Here is a 12,718-nt window from a genome sequence, read left to right as displayed (position 1 = left end):
CACATTTGTCTTTTTGTTTTCTGCTTAATTGAGGGAGAGATATAAAATAATAATATGAATAATAATGAATGAATAATGAAATGAAATTTACTGGGGGGGGGGGGAGGGGGAGAGAGGGAGAGAGAGAAAAAGAGAGAGAGAGAGAAAGAGAAATAGAGAGAGGGAGGGAGGGAGAGAGAATGGGAAAGATGCTATAAAATTGAAGATAGTCAAATGCCTTGAATTTTAAAAAAAGGGGAGGCAGCTAGATGGCGTAGTGGTTAGAATACCAGCCCTGAAGTCAGGAGGATCTGAGTTCAAATTCAGCCTCAGAATCTTAATACTAGCTGTGTGACTCTGGGCAAGTCACTTAACACCAATTGCCTCAATAAAAACAAAAAACACTGGGACCTGCAAACACAAGTTTATGAATTTAATTTCACTAAATTTCTTGAGAAATTCAAGAATATATTTTTAAAGAGATCATTGTAAGCATTTAGAAAGGGAAGCAGTGATAACAAAAGAACCACACAACATTGTCATGGCCGGTCATGGCAGACTAACTTCATTCTGTTTTTGAGAGAGTATCCGGAACAGTAGGTCAAGGGAATGCTATAGGATTTCATTGAAGAATCAAACAAAGTCCCTTCTTTTCTTGTGGACAAAGTGGAGACATGTGGACTAACTGGTTGTACAGCTGTGTGGATTCAGAATTATTTGAATGGATGGACTCCAAAAGCAGTAAAGTAATAGCTCAATGTCAGCTTGAAGAAAGCTCTCTAGAGGAAAACCCAGGAATCCAATACTTGCCGTTTTTAATCAATGAGACAAATGGCATAATTGTTACGCTTCTCCTTTTTGCAGACGACACAAAGCCCTATTGAAACCCCAAAGGATTTTGATGGTCTAGAACTATCTAGGCTTAATTAGTGATAAAATCTATGTAAAATAAATGTAAAGTCACAAAATCAAAGACTGCAAGAGTTGGAAGGGATTTTGGAGGTCTATTCTAAACAATAACTGAATAGCAATCCTTTATGCAGCATCCTTGATAAGGGAGATATAACTTGTGTTGGAGGAATTATTACAAAGTAAAGTTCACAAGGCAGAGTCACTGGTGCTATTCAGATAATAATCATCATTACAGATAAATATTCCAAATACCCAGACAACATGATGTCACGGAGTCCAGGGGCAGAGAACATTGTCTCTTCAAATTCTTTAAGTCTATGATTCCAAAATTCTGTGGTTCCGTGGTCCCATGAATCCTTGATTCTAAGGGTCTATTATTTCAAGAAAGCAGGACTGAGAATCATCCAGGTGGCTCACCTTTTACCAGCTTCCATATGTAAATCTCCACATAGTCAGAAGCTTCCTGCTCCAGGGCAATTCGTCGCAGGCTTTCAGGACTTGGAGAGACCAGGGTATGGACAAGTACCTGACTGGGCCCGGCTGGACATTTGGTAGTACTGACCTCATCACTGGGGTTGGTCTTGTCCTCTGGAAGAGACAAAGGATTAATTAGTACTCCTGTTCTCCTCCATGCTCCTCCTTCAGGTTTGGCTCTAGACATGATGGAAGGAGGCGACTTTCTTGGAGTGTGATTACTCCAAAGCCCAGGTATACTTCCTGGGACTGTGCAGGCACTCTCTTTAATTTAAAATTGCCCTCCATATTGAAATTTTCCTTAAACTTTAGGCAAGAATACCTAAGATGTAAATGATGATACTTTCACTAAGTAATGATAATGATAAATTATCATTTATGATTATTTATGAGAAATAATATCCAACACATAATGAAAAATAATGATACTTGCACTGAGGCCCTCCCAATGCTTCCCTATGACATGGAGGGGACCCTGGGATCTCCAAGGTAATGTCAGTGGAGTGCAGCTTCTAGCAGATTCTAACCAAGTTGAAAAAGTCTAAGGACAAAAAGATCCAAAAAGATCTTGACAGATTAGGGAAGTGGTGATGAACTCAAATAGAAAGCAATTGTTGTATTGCATACTGACTTAGAAAGCCACCAATTATCATCATATATGCTTTATTGTATTTTATTAAATATTTTCCAATTTTAATCTAGTTTGGACCACAGAGTCTCATGGGGCCTATGAGCAATATGTTTGACATTTCTGGGCTAGAGTATTGGAATGAATCTAATAATGAAATTAAATAGAGATAATGTAAACTCAGACTTAGGTTCAAAAAATTGATTTCACAAATACAAGCTGGGCACAGTTTGTTTGAAAAAGATCTGGGGGTTTTAGTGGACTACATGCTAAGTGTAAAATATGATGGAGAGAAAAGCCAGTGTGATCAAGGGTTATGTTGAGAGGCATAAGTGTTTGGGAATGACTCACTCTACTCAGCCCTAGTCAAACGACACCTGGTGTATTGTGTGGAGCAATCAAATTTGAGGAAAAACATTGAGAAGTTGGAAAACATCCAAGGGAAGGAAAACTAGGAAAACACTGGGTTCATACCATGTCAGGAATAGTTGAAAGAACTGAAGAAATTTAGTTTTTCTTTAGAAGGGACAGTGGTCTCCAGCTATTTTGTAAGTCAGGTCCAAACATGAAGTATTTCCATAAAAATCTCCTTATTGGTAGAGAGAATTATGACTTGACATTGTAAGCTTGCATGAGGAACTAAAGCCCTTGTAGAGAAAAGAGATTCTTTTTCCTTTGTGTTCCAAGAAAAGTCTCCAGGCAAACAAGCTGGAAAGGTGTTGAGGCTCCAGTTTGTCCCATGTTTTCTTTCCAAAATCTATTTTCCTTTTCTTCTCAGAGAAAATCTAGTACCACATATGTTCTATCTTGGGGCACAAATTTGGAAGAATCTCTCCTCTTTAAAGGATTACCAAGGGAATCAATTCTACTAAAATATAGTTATTAAAAATATTTTTTAAATAGAGTAATTAAAAATATCTTTAAAAACAAATTCATGGACTTGTTAAGAAGCCTCAATCACCCTGCCCTGAACTAAAATTCTCCCCATAACACATTCTTCAGAGAAGGAAAACTAGGAGCTGAGACATCCAGAAGTGTATAAGTAGACAAAAATCTGAGAAAAGAACCAATGGTAAAATCCACAATGTACAAAATGTAGACAAAAAGAAAGAAGAACCAGACATCCTAAGACAAGAAGACAAACAGGTACCACTGAAACTTGGTGGGATGAAACATGTAACTGGAATAAGTCTCTGGATGAGTTTATCTTATTCAGAATAAACAGGGCAGGTGTGAAATGAGATATTAAGGAGGCAGGATCATGTGAGGAAATAAATCATTAGAGAACATAGTGGAGAACATTTAGATGATGACCAAAATAGGAAGAAACAAAAACGATTCTAACAGTGGAGTATACTGTAGACCACTTGGACAGAAAGGGTAAAATGGATGAGAAATTTGGGAAACAAGTCCCACAAAATGCTAGTTACTCAAAGACTATCACAAATAGTGAATAGTGAGCAAATCCATTTGTCCAAACAGAGATCAAAAAGAAAGCAGAAGCATCAGTCAGACTAGAATATGCCAGACAATTTATTCATAGAGAATGATTTTCCCCACTAGTAATCTCATCTGACATCAATATATAACATGTAGTGCTGGGGACTTCAATTATCCAGCTCTCTGCTGGAGTTCTTGCTAAGAGCAGAACAACTAATAACTTCATGGTCTGTCTTAGTGATAATTGTATCTTTCTTTCTTTCTTTCTTTCTTTTTCTTTTTCTTTTTTTTTTGCTGAGGCAATTGGGGTTAAGTGATTTGTCCAGGGTCACACAGCTAGGAAGTGTTAAGTGTCTGAGGCCAGATCTGAACTCAGGTTCTCTTGACTTCAGGACTGATGCTCTATCCATTGCACTATCTAGCTGCCCCAATAATTTATCTTTCATAAGATGAGGGGAACTGACAAAATAGAATTTTATTCTGTATCTAATTCTTCCAACAGGAACTGGTTGCTAAGATAAAGATGATAGGAACCTTGATGGGGAGAAGTGACCACCTCTTCTTAGAGTTTGTGATGGAGGAAGAAAATAAAGCCGTATGTGATCTGATAAGCACCTTAGATTTTGGAAGAACAGATTTCAAAGGATTCCAATAAAGAATAAGTGGAATACTATACATTTTCTCCAAAGGGGAGGTCAGCTGAGGATGGGAGAAATTCTGATGACACAAAAGGAAATGAAAAAAGGAAGTTGTCAGAAGAAACGAAAGTGAATTCATAGAGAATACATCATCAGGTGGAGTTGTGAATTGATCCAATCATTCTAGAGAGTAATTTGGAACTAAGACCAAAGGCTTATAAAAATGTGCATACCCTTTGATCCAGTAGTTTCACTGCTGGGTCTGTATCCCAAGGAAATCTTAGAGAAGGGAAAGGGAGCCACGTGTGCAAAAATATTTGTGGCAGCCCTTTTTGTAGTAGCAAGAAACTGGAAGCTGAATGGATGCCGATCATTTGGAGAATGGCTGAATGAGTTATGGTATATGAATGTTATGGAATATTATTGTTCTATAAGAAATGATCAGCAGATTGATTTCAGAAAAACCTGAAAAGATTTGCATGACCTGATGTTGAGTGAAATGAGAAGAACCAAGAGAACATTGTACAAGGCAACAACAAGATTATGTGATGATCAATGTCCTTTCAACAATGAGATGATTCAAATGATTCCAATAGATTCGGGATATAAAATGCCATTCACATCTAGAGAGAGACCAATGGAGACTGAATGTGGATCAAAGCATAGTATTTTTGCATTTCTTGTTGTTTGTTTGCTTTTTTTTTTTCCTTTCTCATTTTTTCTCCTTTTGATCTTTATTTTTTGTGCAGCATAAAGAATATGGAAATATGTTTAGAAGAATTGCACATGCTTAACCTACATCAGATTGCTTACTCTCTTGGGGAGGGGAAAAAGAAGAGGAGAGGGAGAAAAATTTGGAACACAAAGTTTTGCAAAGGTGAAAATACTATCTTTCCATGCATTTGGAAAAATAAATTACTATTAAAAGAAAAAAAAGAATACACCAACCAACTTTGCTTTTAAAAGAATATATGCAGAAGATGGAAGCCATGGATAGATAACCATAGGAGCATAAATTTAGAGCTGGAAGAGACTTTTGAGGCCAGTAGATCCAACTCCATTATTTTGTGCTGTTCTTCTGGAAAAGTGCCTAACACATTGTAGGCACTTAATAAATCCTTGTTGATTTATTGGAGAAAAAAATAAATGAAATATGTGAGCTAAATGACAATACAGATTAGATAGATTTGTAATGGGATCAAGGGTCAGCCTCAAAAAGTAGTTTATAACAAATTAATAGGAAGTCTTTAGTGTAGTGCCCCAGAGACTAAGCTGGACTTAGATAAAGGAATAGATAGCATGCTAATAGAATGTGCAATTGGCACAAAACTGGGATGTGAGCTAACGCCCTGGATGACAAGAATCAGGATCCAAAAAGATTTTGAAAGGTTAGAAAATTGGGCTGAATCAAGTCTTACATGGGATAAAAATATTGACTTCACTTAAAGATGTGGGGAGATATGGGCAGACCTCAGTTTGCTCAGAAAAATATCTGGAAAGGTTATGGGCTGCAATCTCAAAATGAGTCAATTGTGTGATGTGGCAACCAAAAAAATAACAATGGGCTTGGATAAGAGAAGGCTGGTCTTTAGAAATAAGGAGCTGATCGTCCCTCTGTATTCTGCACCTAGTTAGTTCTGTGTGACACAGTTTACCAAGAATATTGATAAGTTGGAGAGTGTCCCAGTAAGGGAAACAATGATTATGAATGACTTTGAGTCCATGTCAGGTGTCAGGTGGAAGCAAAGAGGAACTTTTGACGTGACAGCTGGCCTCTAGGATGTCACACGAATGACATTGGTTCTTTTGGGGCTCAGAAGGGAGAACCAGGGACAGTGTATGGGAGTTAAAAGATAGAATCGGGTTTGAAATTCAGGAAAAGCGTTCAAACAATTAAAAGTATTCAAAAATGAAGTGAAGTGCAATGGGTTCCTTTTAACTGGAGGTCTTTGGCAGTGGCTGAATGCAATGACCACTTTTGTTGCAGTGGAGAGTTGGTTTTGGCTAGGGATTAGAGGAGATGGTCATGGAGGCCCTATCCATTTCAGAAATTCTATGATTCTGGGAGATCTGAAAGTTCAGAGACAGATTTTGCTCCAAGTGAAAAATGGGAAATCCCCAACGAGTGATCATCCAACCTCCATTTAAACAATTCCAAGGAGAGGAGCTCACTTTTTTTGGACAGCTATGAGAGCTAAGACATTTTTCCTTATTTTGAGTCAAAACTCTATGTCCTCTAAGTACAGGGCTGAGGAATGGTATAGAAAAAGTGCTAGTCTGAAAGAAAAGAGAAAGGGGTTCTTGTCCTAGCATTGTCCCTGGTTGTCTCTCCAGGTGCATGGGGTCAATTTCCTTCTCTAGTTTTCAGGTTTTCTTTCTGCATAATAGAGGTGATGTTTACTTTTATTTTTTTATTTTTGTTTTTGAAGAGAAGAGGCTGGATTTAAACACATGTTTTCCTGATTCTAGGGCCAGTGTTACATCCACTGTCCCACCTACCATCCCAGTGGTGAACTTTAGAAAGTGCCTTCTCACCCTCACCTTTATACTTAGGTTTAGGTCAGTGAGTGTATGTCTCATTTTGGGATCCTTTCTTCTCATGCTCTCTCCTGCCCCTGGGACCACATCCTACTGGGCAGTTCTTTCTCATATCTGATCTTCTGAAATTCCCAATCCATGTTCCTTTGCCTCATCCTTGGTGGAAATGGAATATGCCCAACCCCCTTCTTGTCCCGAACACAGCAGTGAGGGGTATCAGAATAAGAACCCCGGAACCATGATACCCGAGGTTTGTTCCGTGAGATGTCACTAATTAGCCATTGGGTCCCATTTCTCTCTTTTAGATAACCTTGAATGCTCCTTCTAACTCTAAGATCCTAGAGTTCTATTCTTCTAAGAGTTCATGATAAGGCTCTTGATTCTTTTTTTTTTTTTTTTTTTTTTTTTTTTTTTTTTTTATTTAATAGCCTTTTATTTACAGGATATATACATGGGTAACTTTACAGCATTAACAAGGCTCTTGATTCAAAGATTCTGTCATCTCCCCCCGCCCCCCATACACAAACATATTTAGTTATGTATTTATGCATGCCCTTTGGAGGCAGGGGGCTGGCTGGCTGCCTTTCTTTGTATCCCCAGACTTTATCACAGTACTTGGCACATATTTGGTGCTTAATGAGTGATTGTCCACTCGAATTCCAAGATTCAGAGGTTCTATGATTCTAAGATTCTGAGTCAATGGTCCTAGGAGTCTATGTCATTTTAACTGCATGGCAAAGTTTGCAAAAAATTTATTATTTCCTTTGATCCCTGTGAGAGAGGCAGCTGGGTGGTGCAATGGATAGAGCACTGGTCCTAGAGTCAGGCAGACCCGAGTTCAAGTGTAGCCTCAGACAGTGACCCTGGAAGGCACTTAACCCCCCTTGTCCCCCAAAACAAAACAAAAAAACAACAGCTCAGTGAGGTGGCTAAGGAGGAAACTGTGGCTCAGAGAGGGGACCCCTGCGCCCACAGTCACAAAGCCAAGTGCCAGAGACACGTTTTGAGGTGCTCTCTCCTAATTCCAGGTCAGTCCAGGACTCTTCTGGGGTCTGTGGCTGTTACAGCTCTGAGACTCTGGGGGCCTCAGCTGGTGCTCCCACCTCCCTCCCGCCTCCTTACCTGGGCAGATCTTACAGCATTTCCCTTCCACCTTCTCTGGGTAGAGGCAGCCGTACTCCCTGGGGCAGGTCACCCGTTGGCAGTCCTGGCGGCCATCTTGACAGGTGCAAAGGATGCAGGGCAGGGGCCCAAAGGAACGGAAGGCCGGGTGCCACACCTCCCCATGGGAATACGTCTTCCCATTGTACATGCAGGCTGGAGGGGAGACAGGCCTGAAGTCAGAGCCGGGCTCTCCAGAGTGGGGGACAGAGGAGGAACTGGGGAGTCCTCAGTATGAAGGGGAAGATCCACCTTCAAGTCAGGGGTTCCTAGTTTCTTTTTGGGTCATGTTCCCCGCACTAGTCTATTAAAATTTATCGAATGCTTCTCAGAATCATTTTTTAAATGCATAAAATAAAACACAGGATTACAAAGAAAATTCATTATATTGAAATATATATAACAAAATAAAAGTTTTAAAATATAACTCCAGGTTAAGACCCCTGCTTCTAGATCTGGATAATCTACTCTATGACTTTTCTATGACAGGCTGCTCAGTTCCTTCCTTCCTTCCTTCCTTCCTTCCTTCCTTCCTTCCTTCCTTCTTCCCTCCCTTTTTTTCTTTTTCTTTTTGTTTCTTTCCCATCTTCCTTCTTTCCTTTCTTCCTTTCCTCCTTTTTTCTCTTCTTTTCTTTATTTCCTTCCTTCTTTCTTCCTTCCTTCCTTTTTCCCTCTTTCATTTTTCTTTTTCTTTTCTTTCTCTCTTTTTCTCTCTTTCTTCCTTTCTTTTTTCTTCCTTCCTTCCCTCCTCCCTTCCTTCCTCAGTCCCCCAGTCTCACCACACTAAAAGTGCAGCAGCCCATGGTCCCAAGGCCACTACTGATTTATTGATGGAGCACTTCTCTCTTGTTCCATTTCCATTGTGGGCCAGATTTCCCCTCTCTAGGCAGCCTGATAGCCCTCCCCAACCAGGAAGTCTCTATGTTGATTCCAGACTTATTGTGGATACTCCACTGACTTTAACCTTCCTGTATCTCAGAACTCCAGAGCTCTTAGTCACTGACAAAACCAGCAAAGACTAGATGAAGCGCCATAATGGAAGCTTATGGCATGCACTCTAGCACTGGGAGGGAAGGTATAACCTCTGAGGTGTCTCCCAGCTCTGAAAGTCTGATTCTGAGTCTGGTTTCCTTTTAGTTTATCACTCGATTTTCTTGGGGTTTCCCCTGCTTTGTCTTGGCCCTTAAGGATGATTTTCCCAGATGCTCTTGAGAAACATCCTTAGTTTCCAAACCCCTCCTCTATCTCAGACTGCAGTGCTGTTTGGAAAAGAATAGTCTAAGAAGCACTCCTACTTTCTTTACCTATCCTGCTTCACTTTAGCACCCTGGTCCTTCACCAATGATTGGAATCAGAGAATGTCAGACTGCTGGGATCTTAGAATTACAGCATCATAGAATGCCAGAAACTGAGAATCATAGAGTCAGTTATAATCATAGATTATCAGAATCCCAGACTTGCAGAATATTAGAATCACAGAATGTCAGAACCTTAAGTGTATAGAACTTTAGATTCACTAAGGGGGGGGGGGGCGTGCAGAGTGTGATAGTAGCTCTCCCTTGCTGTGTCCAGTCTCCTGAAAGAAGGCTTATGTCTAGATTAAGGCAGAATGGTATCAGGGAAAAAGTCCCAAAAAAGTCAGGAGTGCTGGATTCTAATCAGAGATCAAACTTAAAAGTGCCCTATAAATACAAACTAGCTGGGTTAACTTTAGCACATTCTCTCTTTTCTTCTGAGCCTCAGTTTATACATCTGTCAAATGAGTTCATTGACCTGGATGATTTTTAGGGTTTCTTCCAGCTCTGACATTGTGTGCTAGGGCCCCTTTTAGCGCTGACATTTTAAGTTCTAAGATCCATAGAACATTTTATGTTCTAAGGTTCCTCCCAGCTCTGACATTGTATTTGTGTTCTAAGGCCCCTTCCAGCTCTAACATTATGTATTCTAAGATCCTTCCTGAGCACCAGCATTCTGGGGTCTAAGACCCTTCCCACCTCTGACATTCTGTGTTCTAAGGTTCTTCTTGGCTCTAACATACTCTGTTCTAAGTCCCTTCTAGCTCTGACATTCTAGATCCTAAGGTCCCTTCCTTTCCAACAGTCTGTGTACTTATTCCCAGAGCCCACTCAGGTCTTACCTTTCTTATGTTTCTCTTTGAGGACTATCTTGACGGTGGTACTTCCACTGCCCTTCTGCCCAAAGTGTCTGGGGATGAAGCCCAGGGAAGAGCTGAGGCCTGTGGGCGCTGTGGTTCCTGGTGCCCGCCGGCTCCCACCCTGGCTAACACACGGGTCCTGAGAATGCCTCTGCAAACACGCAAACAACAACAAATGCCCAGCCTGATTCAAGGGCCTGGGGCCAGATGGGAACCCAAGAAAGGCAGCTGAGGTGAGAGCCCCACAAGGATCCAGGGAGAGCTAGAGAGCTCTTCTGCCACCGGTTCCTAGGGCAGCAGACGGATGAGAGGGCCATGGAGAATTGGGACGTCTCCCAGGCCTGTCTGGGGTAACCAGGTAAGAGCACTGCATTCCTAGAACACTATGAAGTTCTTCATTCACTATGACTCCCTTTGTGAATAGTCTCTATTCAACACTTAAAAGTTTTCCTTCGGCTCCCTCATCCTGTCTTTTCTGAGCACAACTCACCATGCTCCCTCCCACCAGGAGGGGACTTATTTCCCATCTCCATCCTTTGTCTGTTGAAGCCTCTTCTTTCCTTCAGCTCAAGTATTGCTTCCTACCTCTCATATACATTATGTTCTAAGGGCCCTCTCAGCTCTGACATTCTGTGTTCTAAGGGCCCTCCCGGCTCTGACATCCCGTGTTCTAAGAGTCCTCCCGGCTCTGACATCCTGTGTTCTAAGGGCCCTCCCGGCTCTGCCATCCTGGGTTCTAAGGGCCCTCCCAGCTCTGACATTCTGTGTTCTAAGGGCCCTCCCGGCTCTGACATCCCATGTTCTAAGGGTCCTCCCGGCTCTGACATCCTGTGTTCTAAGGGCCTTCCCAGCTCTGATGTTCTTTGTTCTAAGGCCCTCTCCTAGCTCTGACATTCTGTGTCCTAAGGTCTTTTCCATTCTGGTAGTCTATGATTCTGATTCCTCTTGTACTTAATCTTCCTTCCTTGATCCCTACACCCCAATCCCTCTCTTAGAGATCATTCTTCTCAAAACTCTCTTAGAAGTCTGTGTGGTTTTCTTCCTTATGGTATACTTATTTTCTGTACTTTTTAAATAATTATCTATTAGATTGTAAGCTCCGTGAGCTTTTTCATCTTTGTGTGTCTCGTGCTGAGCACATAAGTATTTAATAAATGTTAATTAAATTTCATTATCTCATTCAATCTTTACCATGACTTGATGAAGCAGAGGGAACATTTTATAGATGAGTTATCTAAGATCAAAGAGGTGAGTTGCCTCTTGTTACCCAGCTAGAAAGTTTCAGAGGTAGGACTCAGATTGAGGTGATCTGGCTCCAAATTTGGCACTCTTTCCACTGTACCATCCTCGAGTCATGGGAGGCAGCCAAGGATTATGTACTTCAGAGGTGCCATATTTGATCTAGGATCTGGAGCTAGCAAGGGCCTGGAACAATGAAATTCTTTACTGTTGTTTAGTTATTTCAATTATGGCCAATTCTTTGTGACCCTATTTGGGGTTCTCTTGGCAAAGATACTAGTATGATTTGCCATTTCCTTCTCCAGCCATTTTGCAGATGGGAAAACTGAGGCAAATAGGATTAAGTGACTTGGCCAGGGTCACACAACTAGTAAGTATCTGAAGTCAGATTTGAACTCATGAAGATGAGTCTTCCTGACTCCAGGCCTGGCACTTTATCCACTGTTCCATCTTGCTGCTTAATAGCCTATAGATTAAGTTCACTTAAGAACAGGCTCACCCATTTCAAAGGAGATGGATCAAATTACTTTTGCTCCCTCCAGACAAATCATAAATGTGTCTGGCACATAGTAGGTGCTAAATAAATGTTTATTGTTTGACTGACTAACCAAGCTGTTGTCTCTTCAGCACCTTTTCCTATGTGACCGGGACTAGACTGTCCTGGACCTCTCTATGTCAGGCAGAAAGTATAGTTTGTGGATCTAGGTTTGGAGAGCTCAAGATACTGTGTCAGAGACAATTTTACTACTGGCTGTCTGTCGGGAGCAGAGTTTATATCGTATAAGGGAAAGCTTTCAGCGGAGAAAAAAGGGAAGGGGAAGAGTGTGTTCTGGGGCCAGACAAGCTCATATTCCTGACTTTTACAATCTCTGAGCTTCACAGACACCCTGGGACTGACTGCAAGTGAAGGAAGGCAAAGGAAGAGACATGATTAAGGGACTGACCCTTGGAAGGGGAGGACGAGGGGAAGATGATGAAGGGTGGCCATTCAATGCCCTAATCTGGCCAGCGGGGAGTCTGCATCATTCTGGGCTAAAAAGAAGCTGGCTGCAGAATCAGAATCTTAGCCTGTTGGAGCTGGAGTGAACCTTGAGACATAGAAGACGTCACAGGCAGAGAAAGTATTCTTTTCAGAGCTGTCAGTGATGGGAAGGGGCAGCTAACAGAATGAGGGGTGGAGCCAGTAACCCAAATAAGCCTGAGAGGCTAGAAAATGGAGCTAACTCCAATAAGATGGAATTTAATGAGGTTCAATAAATTCACAAAATTGACTTCATGGGGATGAGATGGGGAAGCCGTGCTTAGACAGCAGTACGTCCAAGGCTGTGGAGCTGACCGGCTCAAACTGGCTCATGTGAGCTGATAGTTAAAGTTTCAGTGTGAACCTTTATATTTCAGAAATTAGAAAAAAATAGTACAAATCAAAGCTTTACTTATTGTTTTGGTGATTGTCTAGGCATAAGAAAGTGAAGGAAGACATAATACTACTGGTTAAGCTGAGAAGTATATTGTGCTTTTTGGAAAGACATTTGTTAAACATTTACCAGCACATCC

At 41.2% G+C, this 12,718-nt stretch overlaps 1 protein-coding gene across 2 annotated transcripts in view; it reads right to left on the bottom strand.

Annotated features, from left to right (window-relative positions):
• The window catches only part of CHRDL2 (chordin like 2), a 79,814-nt gene that overhangs the window by 9,548 nt on the left and 57,548 nt on the right, over window positions 1-12,718 (bottom strand). For both annotated transcript variants that reach the window (XM_031961403.1, XM_003764660.3), the window contains exons 7-9: window positions 9,908-10,076; window positions 7,732-7,926; window positions 1,309-1,479 (exon numbers count right to left, since the gene is read on the bottom strand). In XM_031961403.1, the coding sequence (XP_031817263.1) occupies window positions 1,309-1,479; window positions 7,732-7,926; window positions 9,908-10,076 (535 nt within the window). The remainder of the gene's footprint in view (window positions 1-1,308; window positions 1,480-7,731; window positions 7,927-9,907; window positions 10,077-12,718) is intronic.

The sequence above is a fragment of the Sarcophilus harrisii genome, chromosome 3 (assembly GCF_902635505.1).
Source record: "Sarcophilus harrisii chromosome 3, mSarHar1.11, whole genome shotgun sequence".
NCBI lineage: Eukaryota > Metazoa > Chordata > Mammalia > Dasyuromorphia > Dasyuridae > Sarcophilus > Sarcophilus harrisii.
Note: the sequence above shows the minus strand (reverse complement) of the source record. Positions and strands in the feature narration are given on the sequence as shown.